At 34.3% G+C, this 20,747-nt stretch overlaps 2 protein-coding genes across 5 annotated transcripts in view; both read right to left on the bottom strand.

Annotated features, from left to right (window-relative positions):
* LOC145189440 (ralA-binding protein 1-like) overlaps positions 1-20,747 on the bottom strand; it is a 138,052-nt gene that overhangs the window by 28,063 nt on the left and 89,242 nt on the right. The window lies entirely within an intron of this gene.
* LOC145189105 (uncharacterized) overlaps positions 1-20,747 on the bottom strand; it is a 48,223-nt gene that overhangs the window by 10,889 nt on the left and 16,587 nt on the right. Inside the window, exons 7-9 of one of the 2 annotated variants that reach the window (XM_090086708.1) lie at positions 17,092-20,742; positions 4,959-16,856; positions 69-4,847 (exon numbers count right to left, since the gene is read on the bottom strand). In XM_090086708.1, the coding sequence (XP_089942834.1) occupies positions 69-4,847; positions 4,959-16,856; positions 17,092-20,742 (20,328 nt within the window). The remainder of the gene's footprint in view (positions 1-68; positions 4,848-4,958; positions 16,857-17,091; positions 20,743-20,747) is intronic. The other variant, XM_090086709.1, reaches the window with a different exon arrangement.

Here is a 20,747-nt window from a genome sequence, read left to right on the forward strand (position 1 = left end):
CCTAAACATTAAAGAGAAATATTTGTTAAAAAACACAAAAGTTTCTTAAAATGAAATAAAAGGAAAACCTTTACTAGGAGAAATCTCAACAACATGTCTGGCAATCGCTGGGTGATTCTGGGAAGAAACAGTTTTTGTGTGTTTGAAAACATTTGTTGGTCTCGCAGTTGTATGGTGGTTAACAAAACGTCTGTTTCCGTGAGGTGTCAAAATCTTGAGGTTTTGAGTTGGCTGCTGCATCTTTTGACCTCTTCTTCTTGTAGAAGGATGTGGAGTTGTGTGTCTACGAACTGGCGCATGCCTTGTCGTCTGCACTCTAATATGCTTTGTGGAGCGGTAAGCTGGAGTGAAACTTGTTTGCAAAGTTTTAGGAGGCATATGGCTCAAAGCATTAGTTGTATCTAATTTTACCTGTCTGGAAGTGGGAAAATATCGGGGTGCTTCATTATTTAACAAGCGAGGAGTTTTAACTTGGGATTTTAAAATTCTTTCAATGTTTCTAAATCTTTTCTCAAGATTATTATTTTCCTCCAATTTTTTCAAATCATCAATTAACACTTTCCTTGGATTTTCCGTTCTATACTGAGGTGGGTATCCATCAAATAAATCGTTGGCTAAATCATTAGTTTCAATTAATACAATTTGGTGTTTACTGGCTGCTTCATCTTGACGGGATTTTGGCCTAAATCCAGGTTTTAAATAGTTAATGTTTGGTTTGCTTGTAGTTGTATGGTGTCTGTGAGTTGGTGCGTATACTGTGTGTATCTTATGAGTTGGAGAGTGTGTTGTATAGCTTTTTTTAACAAGTTTTAACCCGTTTCTTTCTTCATCAAGAAAATTTTTTATTTCTTTTATTGCATCCATTACGGCATCATGCGATGATATCTGTTTTGTTTTGTTACTTGTTGTTAAAGGTTTTGGCGTTGTTTGTGAGTGGGTTTTTGTTTGATTTACTATCTCCTTAATTAATGACTCTTCGGATAAAAGAATGTTCTTAACTTCTCCTAACATGCTGGATTTTGTTATTGCTTTAATAAACGCTTGAGTTGTTTGTAAAGGTTTGCTCGTTGTTTGTGTATCATGAGTTAGTTTTCGTGCTGTTGAAAGGGTTTTTTGCATTGACTCTGATATAAGATCTTTAATACTGTTAGTGCTTGCACTCAAGGCGTTCTTAATTTCAACAACAATTGCGTCTTTGTTTCTGTCATCAATTTTTTTAAAGATCTGTTCGGAAGGTTTATTATTCCTTTTTAGCTGTTCTATTTCTTTACGTTCCTTTAGAAAAACTTCTTTTAAAACTTCAACCATGTTATCGTTTGGAGCATTTTTAGTAGACTTCCGGGCAGACGAAACGCTAGGCCTTACAGTGGTTATGGTTGGATTAACCTCTGCTATGATTGATTTGAATTCTTGAATTTCATCACTTAATGCCTTTTTCATCTCTACCACTAACGGATTTTTTGTAGGGTAAAATGTCGGTGCCGAGGTTGAAGGTTTTAATTTTTGGATTATGCCATTGATATCAGTTTTCTCTTTTTGCAAAACGTCTTTCATAGTAGAGATTAATTCAGCGGCTTCTAAATTGGATTCCTCCTTTTTGTGTGGCAAACTTGGTTTAAATGCATTGCGAGTAGCGTTTAGTAGAGTCGCGATACTTGACTGGTCGTCTTTAAGGATATTTTTAATTTCAGACAGAACTTGAACTTCCGAAGGTTTCGTTTCTGATTGCATCGTTGGCTTCGGAGGGTTCGAGAAACTTTTGTTCAACATAGTTGATATGTCTTGTTTTTCCTTTAGAATAGCTTGTTCAATGTCTGATACCATTTTACTTTCATTATTTCTGCGTGCTGAGGTTTTTGGATTACTTTGAATTATCGTTCTAGATTTTTCTACAAGATTTTCAATATCTTGTTTACTTTCCTTTAGCAAATCTTTAATTTCACTTATGCTATTTGCAACGCCTTTTAACAAAGAGGGAGACTGAGAAGCAGTTTCGGTTTTTTCATTTTTTAATATGTTTTTCATTAGTAAAACTAAAGTGTTATTAGCAATACTTGTTGAGCTTTTTGTTGAAGGGGTTGTCTCCAAATTTGCTAATTCAGTTTTTACAAGTTTTTCAATCTTTTCTCTTTCTTCTTTAATTTCCTCTTTTATAGTCTTTACAATTTCCTTCATTGGTACAAGAGTTGGTATTATGATAGATTTATCTGTTGGTAAACGTGTTCGAGGATCTCTGCTACTAAGTTTTTCTTTCGCGACAATCGTCCTAATATCACCAAGTAGTGTGTTTTTAATTGTTACCGGTGTTGAGGTGGTTGTTAAGGAAGTTGCACTTGATTTAACATTGCGCACTAATTTTTCTATTTTTTTCCTTTCATCTTTAATTTCCTCTTTTATAGTCATTATAATTTTCTTCATTGAAATAGTAGTTGGCATTTTAACAGTTTTAGTTGTTGGTGAAAGGGTATGAGGGCCTTTGCTACTGAGCTTTTCTTTTGCGACAATAGCTTTAATATCATCAAGCAGCGTATTTTTAGTTGTTAGTGGTGTTGAAGTGGTTTTCGATTGAAATGCATATGATTTAACTTTGCGCACTAATTTTTCTATTTTTTTTCTTTCATCTCTAATTTCCGCTTTTATAACCTTAATGATTTTCTCCATAGGTACAGGAGTTGGTATAACAATAGGTTTAGTTGTTGGTAAAAGGGTCCGAGGGTCTTTGCTATTGACTTTTTCTTTTGCGATAATTGCTTTAATATCCTCAAGCAGTGTGTTTTTAGTTGTTAGTGGTGTTGAAGTAGTTGTTGATAGAGTTGCAGTTGATTCAATTTTGCGTACTAAGGTCTCTATTTTTCTTCTTTCGTCTCTAATTTCGTTTTTTATAACCTTAATGATTTTCTCCATTGGCAAAGGAGTTACTATAGTGATTGTTTTAGGCGTTGTAAGAAGTGTCTGGGGAACTTTGGTATTTAGTTTTTCCTCTGCTACTTTATCTTTCATTGTGAGAACCGTTGAGGGTGGTGGAGAAGGAGTTAAACGTGGTTTTAAATTACGCACTAGTGATTCAACTTCTTTTCGTTCTTTACGAAATGTGTCTTTTATCTCTGAAATAAGATTGTTTTTGCTGGATTGTTTTTTTCGTGCAGTCTGCTTTTTTTTTACTTTTTTCTCTTTTGATTTCTTCTTCTTATTTTGCTCATTGAGCGCGCTCTCGATAGCAGACACAATCCTTTCCTCAGATGATATTAGAGTTGGATGAATCGGGGGAGTAGTCGGATGCAGTATTTTCTTTGATTCGTTCTTCAACTTTTCGATTTCTCTTTTCTCTACACTGAGAACTCTTTTTATCGCCATAGCAATTCTTTCTTCAGCAGTTAAACGTAAATTTCCGTTTTCAGGTTCAAGATTTTGCGAATTATTTCTGAGAATACCTTCAAGAGCGTCAGCAATTTTTACGTCAACCGATTGCGTTGTAAATTTGGTAATTGGAGTTGTGAAAAGTTGTCTAGATTCATTCTTTAACATTTCTATTTCTCTTTCCTCATCTTCAAGGACTTTTTTAATTGCGTAAATAATTCTATCTTCCTCATTATCTTTTTTGGTCAATGGAGCTGCAGTTGATTTGGCTATTTGGCGCGTTTTATTCAAAATTGATCTTATGTCTTCTTTTTCTTCTTTTACGTAGTTTTTAATTGCAGCTACTATTCTTTCTTCAGATGACAGTTTTTTATTGTCCGAAAAATATGTAGTTTTATTAAGGGTTAGTTGAGAGTGTCTTTTGTCATCATTGCTCGTTGTTTTAATTGCAGCTTCAACTTTGACTTCAGATATAACTACACCTCTAGCTGACGATGTGGGTCGACTTATCACTTTAGAAGAAGGGGTGATTTTTACTGCTCTTAACAGCTCTTCTTTTTCCTCGCGCAAAGCCGTTTTAACGGCATTTAGAATTCTTTCTGCTGACGAAAGGGTCGGTGGTTTGTTAGTGGAAAAAAAATTTTTAACTTCTTTTCCTTCTTGAAGAGCATTATTCATAATTCCAAAAAGTTGATTTTCAGTAAAACCTGTAAATGCAGGTTTATTTATCATCGGTTTTTCTGTTGAAAAATGCGTTTGTAATTTTTTCTCCAAGGATTTACGATTTTCATCAAGAACACCTTTCAAAACCTGAATTACTCGTTCTCCAGTCGAAAATGAAGTTAACGGAGCTTTTGTTAAAGCTGAAGCAGTTGGTTTCAACAAATAAACTGGCTTATTGTCCAAGGTCTTTAGTTCCATGGGAGTGATTAGCTCCCCGTTTGAGCTTATTATAATTGGAGTATCTTCATGTAGTAGCGAGTGCATGTTAAAAGTAATGTTGTGTGCAGGTGAATCTATAGAATTGTTTTTATCGGAATTTTTTAGCTCAAAGTTATTAAAATATACTGAATTGTTGTTGAAGTGAGATATTAAAGCCAATGGCTCATTTATCTGTTTAGAAATATGTAAAAGATCGTTTGGACTACTCATTGTGTTTATGGTTTTATCGTGTAAGTTGGTTTTTGCATTGTGGGTGTTTGATAAATAAGAATCGTAATTGTCATTTAACTTATCTTCATGCAGCAGACTTAAATATTTTGTTTTATAATCTGGAATTACCACATACCTTTCTTCATCCGGTGAAATATCATCATGTACTGGAGATAAAAATTTTTTCTCGTACTTGTGTACCTTAACGTAATCTTGTAACGGAAGGGGTTTTGCAAAACTTTGAATCTGAATTGATGTAGCCAAAGCAGGTGTAGTCATAACACGAACAATATTATGCGCGTGTGGAGCTGGTTTTACAATGTCTCCGTATGCTTTTTCTAAAAATGTTTCTGATTTACTAAACAACTATTTATATCAACATTATTATTACTCAATATTCTTTTTAAAAACAAAAAGACGAAGATGGGTTAGTAATAAACTTAACTTACCGTATATGCCGTGTCTTTGTAGATGTTTCTTTTTCAACTTTTTTTTTGTTGTTTTTAAGCCTTCATTAGTAAAACTTTGCAAAACAACCAATGCTGGTGCCTTTGATTTCGTGTTTTTTTTCTCAGAGCTGAACGTGTTGTTTCGATTTTTTCTTCTATTAAATAACTTTAGCGAATCGATGTTTCTATAATGCGAATCAATATCTTTTCTGTCATCATCACCCTCGTCTTCTAGATCTTCATTAAAACTGTCATTGTTAATATTATCATCGTCGTCATTTATAAACTTTATAACAGGAACACTTTCGTCTCCTTTTAAAAAAGTCGGATCTAATTCACCTCCGTTTGTTTTGTAATGTAAAGGAGTTCCGTAAATTGGTGGTGTTTTTAGGTCGTCATCGTATTGTATTGGTCTGTCATTTTCATCAGGGATACTGCTTTTATCCCAAGCCCTAAAGTCAACATCTGTTGCTCCCAAGTCATAAACACCTCCTGGTTTATTTTTCTTTGGCTTTTCTTTCAATCTATTAGAGAGTATTTGAGATCTTCTTAAACTTGTCTCCTGGTTGTAAATTTTTTTCTCCAATTTATTTGGTTCTTTAGCAACAAAATCAATACTTATCGCACTTTGTATGGTATTTTTATTTTCTTTTGCAATACCAGAGGTACTGAAGTATTTTTGTAAAGGGTCTCCCTGATCAGTACCTAGAGGTGTGGTAGGTATGGAGGATTTTCTCAAAACTTCTTTGGCTTTTTCTATTAATGCAATTCTGGGATTAAACAGAAGGGATTTTGAATAGGATACTTCACACGGCTTTTTAAAACATTTTACTAAATAACAATAGTTGTTTAGCATAAAAGCAGCATCGCAACCTTTATCGTTGCAACAACTTTCAAGGCAGAGTAAATCACTTTTAATTGGACCATGTTCCTTAAATTGCCCTGTTTTTAATCCGTTTGTGAACGAGATATTAGTCATAAAAGGGGTTTTCAAACAGCCGTCATTTTCTTCGACAATCGTAGTTAACTTTGTAGGAAAATACAATTTTTCTGATAAAACATCGGTCTTCAGTGGCAAAATATCTTTCCTATGACCAGAAAGTTTCATTTGTGTAAGTTGGTTTTCTTTCGCTTTTAAGGATGTAAGTGAATAAACGTTGGCGTAGGATGATGGTGACGGAGTAGGTGATGCCGGCATCGATGGCGGTGTAGATGTCGGTATCAGTGGAGGACTGGTTGATGAGAAAACTTTATTTAATGTATTGATGGTATTTTCTTTCCAAAAAGTGTCTTGATTTAGGTCGGAAGGTGCAAAGTTTCTTGAAACAAAGATAACTTGTGGATGATAAGGATTTCCAGCAGCATCGACGGTCTGACAAGAAATTGAGTTGGAGCATGATACACTATAACATTTGTTTAGTATCATGAAAGCTAGATCGCATTTTATATCACTGCAACAATACAGTGCACATAGTGATGGGTTCGAAACAATCCCCTTATCTGAATAAATACCAGCTTTCAACCCGCCTTTTAAGGTAACATAATCTTGAAGGTCACCAAAAATACATTGTGGAGCATAAATACTGTTCTTTATTTTAGAATTACTTGTTGTAAAATTGTTTCCAGTCCTGATGGATTTTGTTAAATTCAAGCTTTCTTTTAAAAGAAGATCAAGTTTTGGAGTTGTTGGGCCTAATTCCTTTAATGTTGAATCGATATTGGATAGGTAATCTTCTTCAGGAATAAAAATTTTTATTTCTGGGCTGTTTTCAATGTTTTGATCTTCTTTTATCTGAGGTTTATTTGTTTCTTTATGTGTAGAAAATTTCGTAAATATAAAGTGATAAGGCGTTGACGAAGAAGTAAATGCAGCATAATTTTTTTTTGTTGGAAAGTTTTTTTTGTTTTTAGTTACCCTGCTTCCATCTTGACTATTTGAACCTAATGAACCAAATTCTTTAAGATCAACAGTACTAGTGGACGTAACTAAGTTGTTTGTATGTTTGGTTTGACCAATGTTATTTGTTTCAGGCGAACTAAAATGATTTGGAACCTCTTCATCGTCGTGAAGAACCATATTTGCTCTACTTCTTGTCATAGCCTTTGTTGGGAAAAAGTTCATAGAACTCGATGATTTTAATTGTTTAAGAAAAACGATATCGTCGGCCGACAACCTTACAGCCGCTGTTTTGTGTTTATTTATGGTAGTTAAATTTTCAGTCGGCATAGGAATACGTACTGTTACGGTTGGTGTACTTGTTGTTCGAGTGTTTTCTTTGTTGTTAAGTCTTGATTCTAGCTGATTAAGAGTTGTAAAAGCTTTCCTGTTAGATTTTGAGCTACGAAGATAATCAATTAGATTTTCAGACGTACCGTGATGGCTGTTATGCATAATGTAAACCACTGCCGAAGAGAACGGTAGAGTAGAGTCCGCAACTGCTTCACAACCCCTCGCCGTTATACAAGAAACTGTATAACATTTATTTTTTAGCATAAGCGCTACGTCACAATTAGGAACTTGACAGCACTTCACTCCACAGTGGATTGGATTTTTCACAACCCCCTGATCAGTAAAATAGCCCGACTCCTTTCCATGACGCAGCGAAACATTGTAAGAAACCGGGCTATAATGACACAGGGGATGTGCCAAATTTTTAGTAGATTGGTGTGTGTAAGATTTGTGTGTCGTGGATCCACCATGTAGCCCGGACATGGTATTTATCTTGTTAATGTCAGAAAAATGTGACGGGGATTTTGTTAAAAGGGGTTCCTTCTCTAATTGATCATCACCTAATACATCTGCAGTTGGAATTCTGCTTCTCAAGTTTTTATCTTTACCATTGAATTGATGAGTGATTTCTAACTCTTCTTTTCCTTTCTTCATTTCTTCTAGTTTTCTCTTCTTAAGTAAAAATCCAAACTCTTGCATAAAGTCATTGGTAATACTTTTATCAGGAGATTTACCAGAGTCATTAATTTCTTCGTTGTAAAATGATTTCATAGAAGCGGCAATTGGAGAAAATTCAGAAGGTTTTGCTTTAACTAGCCTGCAGTCATACCTTGATCGACAATGTACCGCATAACATTTAAACTTTATCATAAAGGCAACGTTGCAATCTGCTCGACTGCAGCACTTTGAAATACATGCATCAAAGTCTTTAACTTTTCCCATAGGTACAAAGAGCCCTGCATTTGCTCCACTCAGCAAAGTAAAACCGGGTTTTATAGAATTATGTTTACAATCAATTTCTGGTGTAAATCCAGCAATAAGGCGTCGTATGTTTTTATCTTCATTTAGATTTTGTAATAGTCTTGCCGTTTTGGTTGAATATATACTCTCTTCATTTGAGGTAACTTTTAATTGATCATAAGTAATTTTCTTTTTATACACAGACGTTGGTTTTGAAACCGTTTTAAGATTATTACCTGTTGGAACAAAAGTTATGGCTTTCACTTTTCTGGTCGGTGTTTTGTGCATTGCTTTGCTTATTGTTCTGAGGATTGTACTTTGCATTGCTTTTTGCGTTTCTTTAAGTACTGTTCTAGGTGTTGTTTTCGGTGATGTTTCCGGTGATGTTTTCGGTGATGTTTTCGGTGATGTTTTCGGTGATGTTTTCGGTGATGTTTTCGGTGATGTTTTCGGTGATGTTTTCGGTGATGTTTTCGGTGATGTTTTCGGTGTTACTTTCGATGTAGTTTTTGTAGTTGTTTTCGGCGTTGTTTTTGTAGTGGTTTTCAGTGTTGCTTTAAATGCTGTTCTTGATACTGTTGTGGTTGTCATTGTGGGTTTCACTGTAGGTAGCAGTCTTGGGGTTGTTTTTTTCGCTGCCAATTCCTTTATCTTCAAAGTTGATGTCTTTGTCGTGACTGTTTCTTCGAGAAACCCCTTCAAAGATGTTAATGGTGTGGCTTTTAATGCTGAGCCTAGTTTACTTTTTACGGGTGCTGATACTGTTGTTGCTATTTGGATAGTTACTTTTTCATCATTAATAATGGAAACAGTGGGAAAGTATAGTGTATCTTCTGCAACTGGAACAAGATGACATTCTTCTTCAACCATACAGTGAACTGCATAGCAATGATTTTTTACCATAAACGCAATATCACAAAGTTCGAAATGGCAGCAAGCTTTTATACACTTTTTAAATTGAGTTACTTTACCTAAACTAGTAAAGTTTCCTGAAGCCATGGCGCCAAACAAAGTATAACCTATTTTCGGTACACTGTGTTTGCAAAGAGGAGATAAGCTATTTATGATTTCTTCATCTCGCTGATCAAAAAATCCACGCATCGATTGTATAGGAACATTGGATAACTTATTTGGAACTTCTTTTCCTTGAGATTTAAGAGACGATAGTTTAGTTAGATTTTTTGGAGACTTTGATTCTACAAAGTTTCGTACAATTGAGGCTAAAGGTATATAACCAGATGGTTTGGATCGAACCAATCTACAACTGGTGACGCTGTTGCATTGTATTGTAAAGCAATAATTTGTAATCATAAAAGCAATATTACAAAATTCATCATGACAGCATAGATTCAAACATTCATCAAATGAAGTTAACTTTCCATGATATGTATAAGCTCCCGAGCTTGCACCACCAAAAAGAGTGTAACCAGACAGAACAGCACCATGATTGCATAACTCGTATGGAGTAATATTCGAAATGATGTTGATAATTTTATCCTTCATTGAAAACGGGGAAAAAGTTGTTGCTAATGATAATTTGGGTGTATTTTTTTGAGAATGGAACTTTTTCTCTAATATTGTTTTGTTAAGTAGTATTTTATCAAAGTACCTTTTCAAAATTGATAGAGTAACTATTGAGTCTTTCGTTTTTACTAACCTACAATCTTGTCTGGAGCAATCAATTAGATAACAATGTCTATCGATCATTAAAGCCATGTCACACTTTGATACGCAACACTTCTCAAGACATCTGTCAAAGTTTTCAACACCACTTATACTTTCATAATTCGCTATATCCAATCCACTTTCTAGAGTTTCATCAAATGTTGGTGCCATATGGTCACAAAGTCGTAAGGGAGTCTTAAAATCAGAAAGTTTTTTGAGAATAAAATTATTTTCAGACGTTACAAAGTTTTTTTGCTCAATTAAAAGCTTGTCGCTAAACCTTTTCATAATGACTACTTTGGGATTGTATTCGGATTTAACAGCGGGTACTAAATCGCAACTATCTGTTTGATGACAACGTACTTTGTAACAGATGTGTTTAATCATAAATGCAATATCACACGTGTTTGATTGACAGCATTTTTCGATGCATTGAGGAAAATCATTTACAGTTCCTGCCTTTGAAAAAACTCCTGCTTTAATTCCTTTACTTAATGTAAACCCATCTTTAACTGTTTGATGTATACATGGTTCAGGTATATGCAAGGGCTTAGCAAAAGTTATTGTCTGTGTTTTAGGAGTCGTGTAAAGTTTTTGAAAATAAGGCTTAGCTGTGGTTTTTCTGATATGTGTAGTTGGCATTAACTTTGGGAACTTGGTGAGTAATTTCTCTGGCTCAATTATCCTTTTGCTTTCATTCTTATTGCTCTTCCCGCTTGGGAAGTTTTCTTTTGTAAAAGGATGTCTGGTTGGTATCACTTTTGTTGTGACCATCAATGGAACTACTTTAAGTAATGTATTGTTTAAGGGCATTATTTTGGTTAATGGTATCTTCAGCTGCTTTTCGTTGTATCGACTTAATACGGCAAGCTTGACTTCAAAAACCGAATCTCTGGCTTTGACAATCTGACAACTTTTTGGTAAGTTACAGTGAATCAAATAACAGTGTTTATTTATCATGAAAGCTATGTCACATACGTCATTTTGACAACAATGTTCAATGCATTCGCTAAAGGTTTTCATCTTTCCTACGCTTGAATACTCAATAGCTTTTATTCCTTGCGCAAAAGTATATCCAACAGACGGTAAAGTGTGGCTGCATTGCAGTGAAGGTAATTTAGATACTGATGCAAGAAAATTATCTTCGTTATCATCTCTAGAAATGCTGTTATCATTTTTTCCATATTTATTTTTGAATATGGACTTGTGAACTTCTTTTCTCATTGAGTGCAACTCTTGTCTTAAGTTTGACACAATGGACTCCATTTCAGTTTGAAGGAGGGCTCTGGAAGCTGCATTTTGTATTTGATTTCTTTTTATTTTATCATTTGAATCTAAAAAACTTTTGGAATTTGACTGCTTAGTGTATTGAAAGCTTTTATCGAACGAGGATGCATTGGTGGGAGAAGCTCTCTTTGTTTCAAAAGATGTTATATTTTCCATAATTGCATCAATTCTTCCAATAAGTGGTTCAACAAGCACATGTTTCATATTCTCGGATTCCTCATGAAGATATCCTTTTACCTGGTTTTGTATCTTAGTTAGTATATCTGTAATATTTATGACGTTAATTTCTTTATGAAGATATTTCAGAAACTCTTCGTCGTGTTCTGTTTTGTTTTGTGGATTTTTAGTAAGTTTTTTGTTAATAATGTCTATGTGATCAACGAATGACTCCATTTTTTCCACCAGTTTAGCAACTTTTTCTATTGTTTTTTCGCTTTTTTCATTAGATATTTTGGGCGTTTTGAATGATCCAGGGGTTCCGTGAGGAGATTTTGAGACGTAATGTGCATATTGATTTCCGTGTCTGAATAAAGTATTGTTAACTTTGTAATTAAGATCTTCACTATGGGTTTGCAGATTTGATTCAAGCGTTGGAGATATCACATGGTTTGTCGAGAAATCCTTTTTTAAAATCCCAATAATATGTTCAGCAAATTTGTTTAAAGTACTGTTTAGATCTAAGTCTTTCTTAAGATCTGTTTTTTCTAACTTTTCCGGTTTCAAAAAACCCTGAAAATCTTTTGTAGTATTTAAAGAAAGTAGCAAAGGTAAAATGGGCGCCATTAATTTAGTCGTATTCCCATTATCATTGCTGTCCAAACTTACATGAGACGGTTTTATGTTTTCCAAGTTTTTGCGAATAATGTCTAAGCTGTTTATAACTAGCTTCAAACTTTCGTCCTCTGATTTTTGATTGCCACGAGTTAAATTTCTAAAGATATTTATTATACTTGTTTTGCTGTATTCCGAGTCATTAAATTGGCCTTTTATTAATGACATTATTCGCCCAAACTGTGACTCTAATGACTTTAAAACGAGACTCAGATCATTATCATTACTATGCGAGTAGCTAGACGAGCTCTCTAAACTTTTAGGATTTAACGTTAAATTTCTTATATTTGATTGGACAGCTGGCTTTGAATTTGTTGCTTTTACTTGAAATAAGCTTTCTGTATTATATTCTAAAGAGTTTACTCTTTCGGTTGGTTTTATATTTAGTAAGGACGTTGCTAAAATGGGATTGCTATTTGCAGAAAGATTTTTAGCTTCAAAACCGTTGTCAATTAGAGAGGGTGTGCTTAACTTCCATTCCGAGCTTTGATTATTGTTTCCGTTTAAATGGAGTTCACTGGGTTCTAAATTAATGAAGTAAAGTATGCTTGACAAGTTCATTGATGGAGCTGGAACCTGAAAGCTTGAATTAAGAAAAAAATGCTGACTGTTTGGTATATGGGCTAAAGAATTTTGATTGTTCTTTAAAACCTCGGTCGCTGGATTTTTTTCGTAATCAGCTTCTTGAATTTTTGGAGGAGTGGTTTCAGATTCATGTCTTACTATCTTTTTATCTTTCATACTTTTATCTTGAAATTCTTTCACTGTCTTTTTAAATGTTTGTTTCATTTCTTCGGATTTCGGAACATATGCAATTCTCGGCGAGAAGTACGAAGATTTTGACAAAATAGGGGTGCATTTATCATACTCGCTGCATGCAACTAAGTAACACCGTGACTTAAGCATGAAAGCAATATTGCATTCGCTTTTCTTACAACACATTTTAATGCAGGTATCAAAGCTAGCAACCATTCCTTCGTCGAAAAAAATGCCCGATTTAAGTCCATATTTTAAAGTTGTATTATAAAGTCGATCTGTTGTCTTACATAGCTTTACGTTTTTATGCGAAGATCTTCCAGGAGGAGCACTCTCATTTTGCTTTTGAATTATCATTTGAGTGGTGTTAAAAGCAGATAGATTTGATGTTGCTTGATTGCTTGTAGTATTGTGTTCGTACGTTTTTAAATCAGAATTTTGGTCATGCTGTCCTTTTTTTAGTTTTCCATTTATCTCGAGCTTTGATAAGACACCTATTGTTTTATTTTCTTTGATTGAAGCCGTTGCAAGATGAATAGCTACGGATTTGTTCGGTGTAGGTTTTTCATTTAAATAATTGTTAAACTCTATATCGGTCTGATTTGATTTTGTAAAAGCATCTGACAAACTACTCGGGAACTCAGAAAATTTGCTTCCGTTTGATAAGCTCTCAACTTTGGGAACCTCTGGTATATCTTCACCTAATCCGCTAGAACGTTCATCTCCAGGGTCTATGTAAACAACTATTGGATTAGATTTTTGTGGATCCGGAACTTCATTTTGGTTTCTGTCCTTGTGGTGATCATAGGATATATCTGGATTGTTTCCGTCAATGTTTTGAAAAAACCTTTCGCGTCCGTATGTTGGTTTAGCATTTAAATCAGCAAAATGATTTTGCACAAAATATTTCGACTGAAGTTCTTTAGGCGCGTCAGTAGGTTCTGAATTCGTTGAACTTATTTTTTTGAATTCTTTATTGTTTGAGTTCTCACTAGGCGAAGAAAAACCCATAATTTTTTCAAGAGGTAATTCATAGTCATTGTCATCTGTAACAATTGAAAGTTCTGGAACTGCATCAGGAAGAACATTAACCGCTTTTAAATTTGTTGGAAACGCTTTTTTTACGGACTTATTTGATAGTTTTAAACGTGTTTCTGGTTTTTGAAACGAATAAATGGTTGTAGTTTCGCCCTCTATGGGAGAAAACATTTCACCAACTTGTGGATTGTTTTGGGCTTGAGCAATTTTCTCATTATTTTTAAGGTTTTCCGACAAAGATTCTAATTCTTCTAACTGATTCATACTTGTTGTGTCAGTCTCGATTTGACTTTTTCTTTTATGTACCGCGGTTGTGTTTAAAACTCCACTATTTAGAGTTTTCAGTGAACTAGTTGGTCTTTCAAGTGCTATTTTTTTATTTTCTATTGGTATTTTCTCTTGACTGACACCCAATACCGATGTAATACTAGAAATTGAAGGATGCTGTCTTGTAAATTTTATCTTTGGGTCATTTCGATCAAATACTCTTATTATTGCAAGTTTTGGTTGTTCAAATTTATCAGTATAAGGAAGAAATGTAGGGACCGGAACACAGTTTTCTCTTGATTTACATTTCACATTGTAGCAATCAGAAACGAAAAATGCAACATGGCATTCGCTCCATTTGCAACAGAGATTGCGACATTCGTTGATGCTCTTTGCACTTTCCCGTTTTATGTAATCCCCAGCTTCCCACTTACCTTTTAACATGTGACCATATAATATGTTGCTGCGTAGACATGTTGCACTGTTAATATAACTGTTTGGATGAGGTGTTGTTTTAATTTTGACTTTGTTTTGAATTCCAGGTCCGGCTGAAACTGCAGGAAGTAATTCTGAATCTGGATCAGATAATGTTATTTCCGACTCATCAAAATAATTGTGGGTGCCTGGCTTTCTTTTTAAAAATACTAGCATTGATTGATCTTTAGGGCTTTTATTTGCTACGGGGATACATAAGGCAGTGTTGCTGCATTGCACCGTAAAACACAGTTTTTCACGTATGTACGCGACGTTGCAATTATCTAACTGGCAGCAAGCTTTCAAACAATCTTCGATATTAGAGACGACTCCTCTTAAACTAAACAAACCTGATCTAAGGCTGCCTTTTAGATGCTGGTTTCTATAAAAAGTAAAGTTAGAATTACACTTCGTCCTCAAATTTGCAAACTCTTTTTGGTTTCTTGACAACTCATGACTAATTTCTTTAAATGATGGAACACTTTTTTCTACGGAAATGGGGCTCAAAAAACTAGCATTTTCTGTAATCTCTTTACCAAATGATTTTGTTTTACTCAAGTTAAGGTCAGTTTTATTTTTTGCATAAGATTTAAGAACATTTTCTTCTATGTGATTTAACCTGTTGATGATGTAAAGAAGAGTGGCTTGTATTTCTTTTGAATAGTTTGGATCTGATGAGTTGCTTTTACTTTTAGATTGATCTTCTGATGAATTCTGCTTGGTAGGTTTGGCTGTTATTTTTTTTACATAAGATTTTAGGTCTTTAAGGATTCTTTTCATAGGACGGCTGACATTTAAAGATGCATCTTTTTCTTTTGACCTTCTCGAAAAGTCATCTACCTGATTTTTAATGGGATAATTTTTTGCTTTCTCTTTTTTTAAGTCTGCAACGGATTTTATTATTTTGTTAAGCTTTTCAAGTATGTATTGCATTTGGAAGGAATTTTGGTTGATTTTTTCAGTGCTCTTGTGGAGATTCTTTTCTTCTTCAATTTTTGCATCTGTTTCGATATCTAAAACTTCTTTTAACTTTTCTATATAATTTTTCATGCGAATTAAAGATGTAGCAGTATTTGTTTCATTACGAACAAGCTCATTAACAAGTTTTGTTAAAGATTTCAAAACGGGATGCTCAAAATTATAGATTTCTGGTTTGATTGAGGAAGTTTTTGAAGCTTTCTGTATTTTCTCTTGTGTGTCAAAAATATTTTCACCGCTTACATTGTTGTGCAAAAAAAAGACATTCTTCGATTGTTTTTTGGTTAACTTATTAGTCAATTGAAGAAAATTTGAACTATTCCATGTCGTGTCGTCTGATTCATAACTCGACTTTTGGGCTATCAATTGTTGAACTGCTGAAGATGAATTTAAACTGCTTGGGGTAGGAGCGATTGATTTATTATTCCAAAAAAGCTGTTTTGAAGTGGCTGTTGCAAAAATGTTTTCCAAATTTGATTTTTCATGCTTTATCTCGCTTTCACTTAACATCAGAGGCTTAACTGGTTGAATCGAAACATTAACTTTCTCTGTGCTGTTTAATTTTAAGTTCAGGTATTTGGCACCTTTCATTTCGTATGACGGTAATAAATCTTTTTGGAGCTTTTGATCTTTTTGGTCTTTGGGCGGTTTTTCAATGTTGTCTTTTTTTTTTGACGGATCATGAACTTCTTTAGTCGGTATTGCATTCTGATTTAGCGTCTTGTTTTTAGATAAAAATAATGACAAATACTCCAGTTTCGATTTTTCTTTTATACTTAAGTCTTTTTGTGTTTGTGGCCAAACGATTGTAACGTTATTAGAATTTTGGTGGCTGTAAAATTTAATGAATTTGTCTGATGATTTGGCTAAAGATTTGTCAGAATAACTTTGGTTACCGTTGCCTATATTATTAAAAACATTTCTTTGAAACTTAACAAGCATCAAGTTAGTTTGGCTCGGTTCTTTAATGTTTGTGACCTGCGGTTTTGTTGTAGTATGTATTTCAAAAGCGGTTTGCATTTTTTTTACTGAGCTTCTTGCCAGCAAGGATTCTTTTTCGTTAAACTGTTTTTGCTTTTTAACTTTATTTATTGATTTTGTTTTATTGTGAATGTAACCTTCAACAATTGGAAAAGACGAAATACGAGGCGTTTTGAAAATGCTTTTTGGACTTATATGTTTGATACTAGTAGAAGCAGTGTGTTTATGAAGCGTTGAAATTTCCTTTTTCAAAATAATCTTTTTATTCGGTTGCTGGATCGTTTGCTTTTTTTGTCCAATTAAAGAAAGCTCAATTTTTCTTTTGTTGTTAAAATACTCAGAAGCACCATTTGAGTTCCGAAGCGCCATTTTCTCAATAGTGAATCGGTGCTGTAGTTTTTCAGCCATTGTTCTCCGCTCTCCGTCATCATCTAAACAAATGTATACTTTTATACTATAAACGCAAATAACTTAATGAAGTATACACTTTTAATTCGTCAAATAAATAAAATGCGCTTTTCACTAGCTATTTTCTTATATAGCTGTAATTATAACTATAATTATATATATAATATATATAATAACTATATATATATATATATATATATATAATAGATAAATAAATATAAATACAACTGCAACATTTAAAAATATTAAATAGCTTACCGACATCGATTAATGCAATTCTTATGTATGCAATCTTTGGAAGATACTGGGATGTCCTCATATTACTTACGTCGCACGACTCTCTTGAATTGCAGGTCACTAAAAAACACAGTTTCTGCATCATCAGCGCTAAGTCACACGTCTGAACGACGCAGCACCTTTCGATACATTTATCAAAAGAATGGATACTTTTTTCGTGATAAAACTTGCCAGCATTTGACCCTCCATATAAAGTTTTGTCTTCAAACACTTGATAGGGAGTGCATTTACTTTTGTTTAAAGAAGCATTTGATTCATCTAGTTTGTGTAACACATCCAAAGAAACATCAGTTTCGTTGGATATTAAGCTAAATGGTTTTCCATTAACCTCTACGTTGTTCTTCTCCTGTGACTCATCTTGGTTGGTGTTGATATCAGAGAATGCAGGAACAGGAATGTCTGCGTTGGTAATTGATATATTATTAACTAACTGTTGTCTATTTTCAGAAGTTGAGACGTCTGTTTTATGAGTGTCCATAACGTGGCCTGGTTCTAATACTGGTTGTATTGTGGCGTTGACAGGTTGATTCAGTATCCGTACCAATTTGGAAACATCGTCGGGCGAAATTATTGCTTTGTTAGCCGCATTCTCATGGTCTAGGGCAGGTTTTGTTGTAGTGGTTTCTGTACTATCAGATTTTAAAACATGAATAAGTGTTATTAAGTCTTGCGGAGATAATAACGGTTTGGCAGTGCTAGAAGCGTCCGCAATCATGATATCAATAGCTGGTTGGCTTGTAGTAAGGGTTTCTATTGCTAGACCAGTAGTAGTTGTTCTATCAGTTGTTGTAGTCTGTAGTGATGTTGTAGGTGTAGTTTTTGCAGTCTCCTCTGTAGTGGTTGCTAATGTTACCGGAGATACAGTTGCCGAAACCGAAGCATCCGATCTAGATTTTTCTTGAACAGGTTGTGGAGTTTTTGTCTCCTCATCAGAAGTTTTAACAACCAGTTCAGAACTTTTTGAAACTTTTTCATTTTTGTTTAGCTTCTCCAAAGTTTTAAAGAGAGTTTCTTTGTCATTTTTTTTTGTCCGGTCAAATGGGATTCTTTCTCTACTGTGCAAGTAAACAACTTTAATGTTTAGCGAGTTAGCTTTGCTTGCAGGCGTTGTCTCGCAAAGCTCTCGACTATGGCAATAAACAGAAAAACAGTTCTTTGCAATTATAATGGCTAAATCGCAATAGAGTGCATCACAACAGTGTTGAATACATTCGTATAAGTTTGTAACTTGGCCGTGACTGGTAAATTGCCCTGCTTCGTTTCCACCTTTTAAAGTAACATCATATAATGTTTCCCCATACTTACAAAAAGAAATTACTTCCGGTAACATGTTTTCTGAAATGTCAGCTAACTGACTGTTGTCTATTTCGTTTGCCATTGCTTTCTTTACGTCAGCAATTTTAATAACAAACTCGCTGTTTGCTTCTGCCGGTAATATCGAACATGCATCTAAGCTTTCACAAGATAAACTATAACAGTTTTTATTGATCGAGACTGCCATATCACACGAAGCTTCTCGACAACATTCCTGTATACATTCATCAAAATCTGTGACTTTATCTCTATAAATAAAGTGACCGGCTTCAGTTCCTGCTTTTAATGTCATCCCTGTTTTGGTATCAGTGGACAAGCAGGTAAGCATATTGTAGCTATTGCTCTTTGGTGAATGGCTCTGGGCTGGACTTGGAATTAAAATGTGCTTATCACCACGTTTTGTATACCTTAATGTTTTAGTAACTTCTTTCTGTAGCATTTGTGCAAGCTTATTGTAATTGTGTACGTCTGTAATTGACTTTAAATCGGGAAGCATCTGCTCAAAAGTCATATTCCTCCGCAGCATTAAATCAGTTAGTTTGTTAACAATATTATTAAATGTATCAAGCTTTATTACATCTGGTATAGTTATTGTATCTAGGAAAGTTTTGTTCATATGCATCGGGAAAAATGATGTAGCTTTTGAAGTAAGAAGAGTCATCGATTTTTGAGGAACTAATATTTTTTTAAATGAAAATGCCGCGTTATCTTTATCATTCTCAGTTGTGCTCATATAAGGCAGGGCAATATCTTTGCTGTTTGTTTGATTGAAAGCAAATTTGAAATTTGAAATTGCGCTTTCTTTTTTGTGAGCTTGTTCGTTAAACTCTTTGTTGATTTCAAGTTTATGTTTGGGGGAGAAATGCTTTTCTGCATGGTTGTCTTTTGAAAAGTCGAGCATCTTTATCAACTTCAAAATCCTATCTTGTTTTGAGTTGGTCCAGTTTAAATATTCTATAATTGGAAGCGTATTGGACGTCAAGTTCATAAATTGTACCAAACTTGCAGGTGGTAAACTATTATTATTAAGAAATACCTGATTAATTTTCTTTAAATATTTTTTTTCAGTTTCGTTTTTTACATCCGTGTTTATTTTATTACTAATGATTTTTGCTTGGTCATGCGCAAAGAGACTTGCGTTTGTCTTATTATTAAGGTGGGTTAAAACGTCAGCCAACAAATGCTTAATTTCACTTATAGAGAAATTGTTGAAATTGAAAATATGAGGAGCAAATGTTGATGCTTTATCTTGCGTAGCGTAGATCGCATCTGAATGAATATCTTCACCATTAGGATGAATAACTTTGTTTTGATTGCTGCTGATATGTCTCGATTCATTTGTGGTACTGTGGACAAGTATTGTTTTAACTGTGGTATTGTTAATATTACTTGTTTCTTTTACGGTATGTGTCGTTTCATTTACGACACTGTCAATATGTCTTGTTAAATTTAGAGTTGTGTTTATATGTGTAGTTTTGTTTGCGGCGCCATCAATAACTTTTGTTTCATTTGCAACACTATATTTTGATTCCATTTTGCTTGCAGTTATGTTGAAATAGATCTTATGGTCAATTTTTGCACTCCTTTCTACAGTTTTCGTCACGCCTGTAGTAACCTCCAGGTTTTTTGTGACGTTAGAATTGCTACTGTTATAAAAAATGTGACCACCTTCCGCATCACTTGTATGTGTTACGTTAACGTACTTTACTGTGTTAGATAGGGTTGGCGATTCTTCGCTGATTTTAGGTTTATTTTCTAATTCAAATTTTTGTACGTTCTTATCCACCTTTATCTTCCAGAGTTTGGAAACTAAATCATCAATTGCAGCTGTAACTTCAGATTTAGGATTTACTGTATAATTACTTACGTTTCTAATTTTCACCAACATTGGAGATTGCTCCGAATTTGATTGAATCGGAATAGAATCACAAGCGTCATCATTGTCGCATTTTACCAAATAGCAAAACTCCATATAAAACATTGCAAGATGACATTTTTCTACACCGCAGCATTCTAGAACACAATCCCCCATACTATGAATCTCAAAGACGGGCTGAAACAAGCCAGCGTGCAAACCACCTTTAATTGTCTTGTTAAATGTTATGGACTGAACATGACAGGTCTTCGGAACTGTTTTTTGCTCCGGTTTTGGTAGCTCATCCTTTCTTCCTCCTGGCACATCTTTGTATATAGGTCCTATATGGCTATCAACAGCCGGCGAAAAATGTTGAAATAAATCTTTCAACACATCTTCTGCTGAATGCATGCTACCTAAATTGTTTTTGTTATGAACTACTACTACA

Source organism: Hydra viridissima, unplaced genomic scaffold, assembly GCF_058129835.1.
Source record: "Hydra viridissima isolate aposymbiotic clone 2 unplaced genomic scaffold, HvirCarnegie_v1 scaffold_5, whole genome shotgun sequence".
NCBI lineage: Eukaryota > Metazoa > Cnidaria > Hydrozoa > Anthoathecata > Hydridae > Hydra > Hydra viridissima.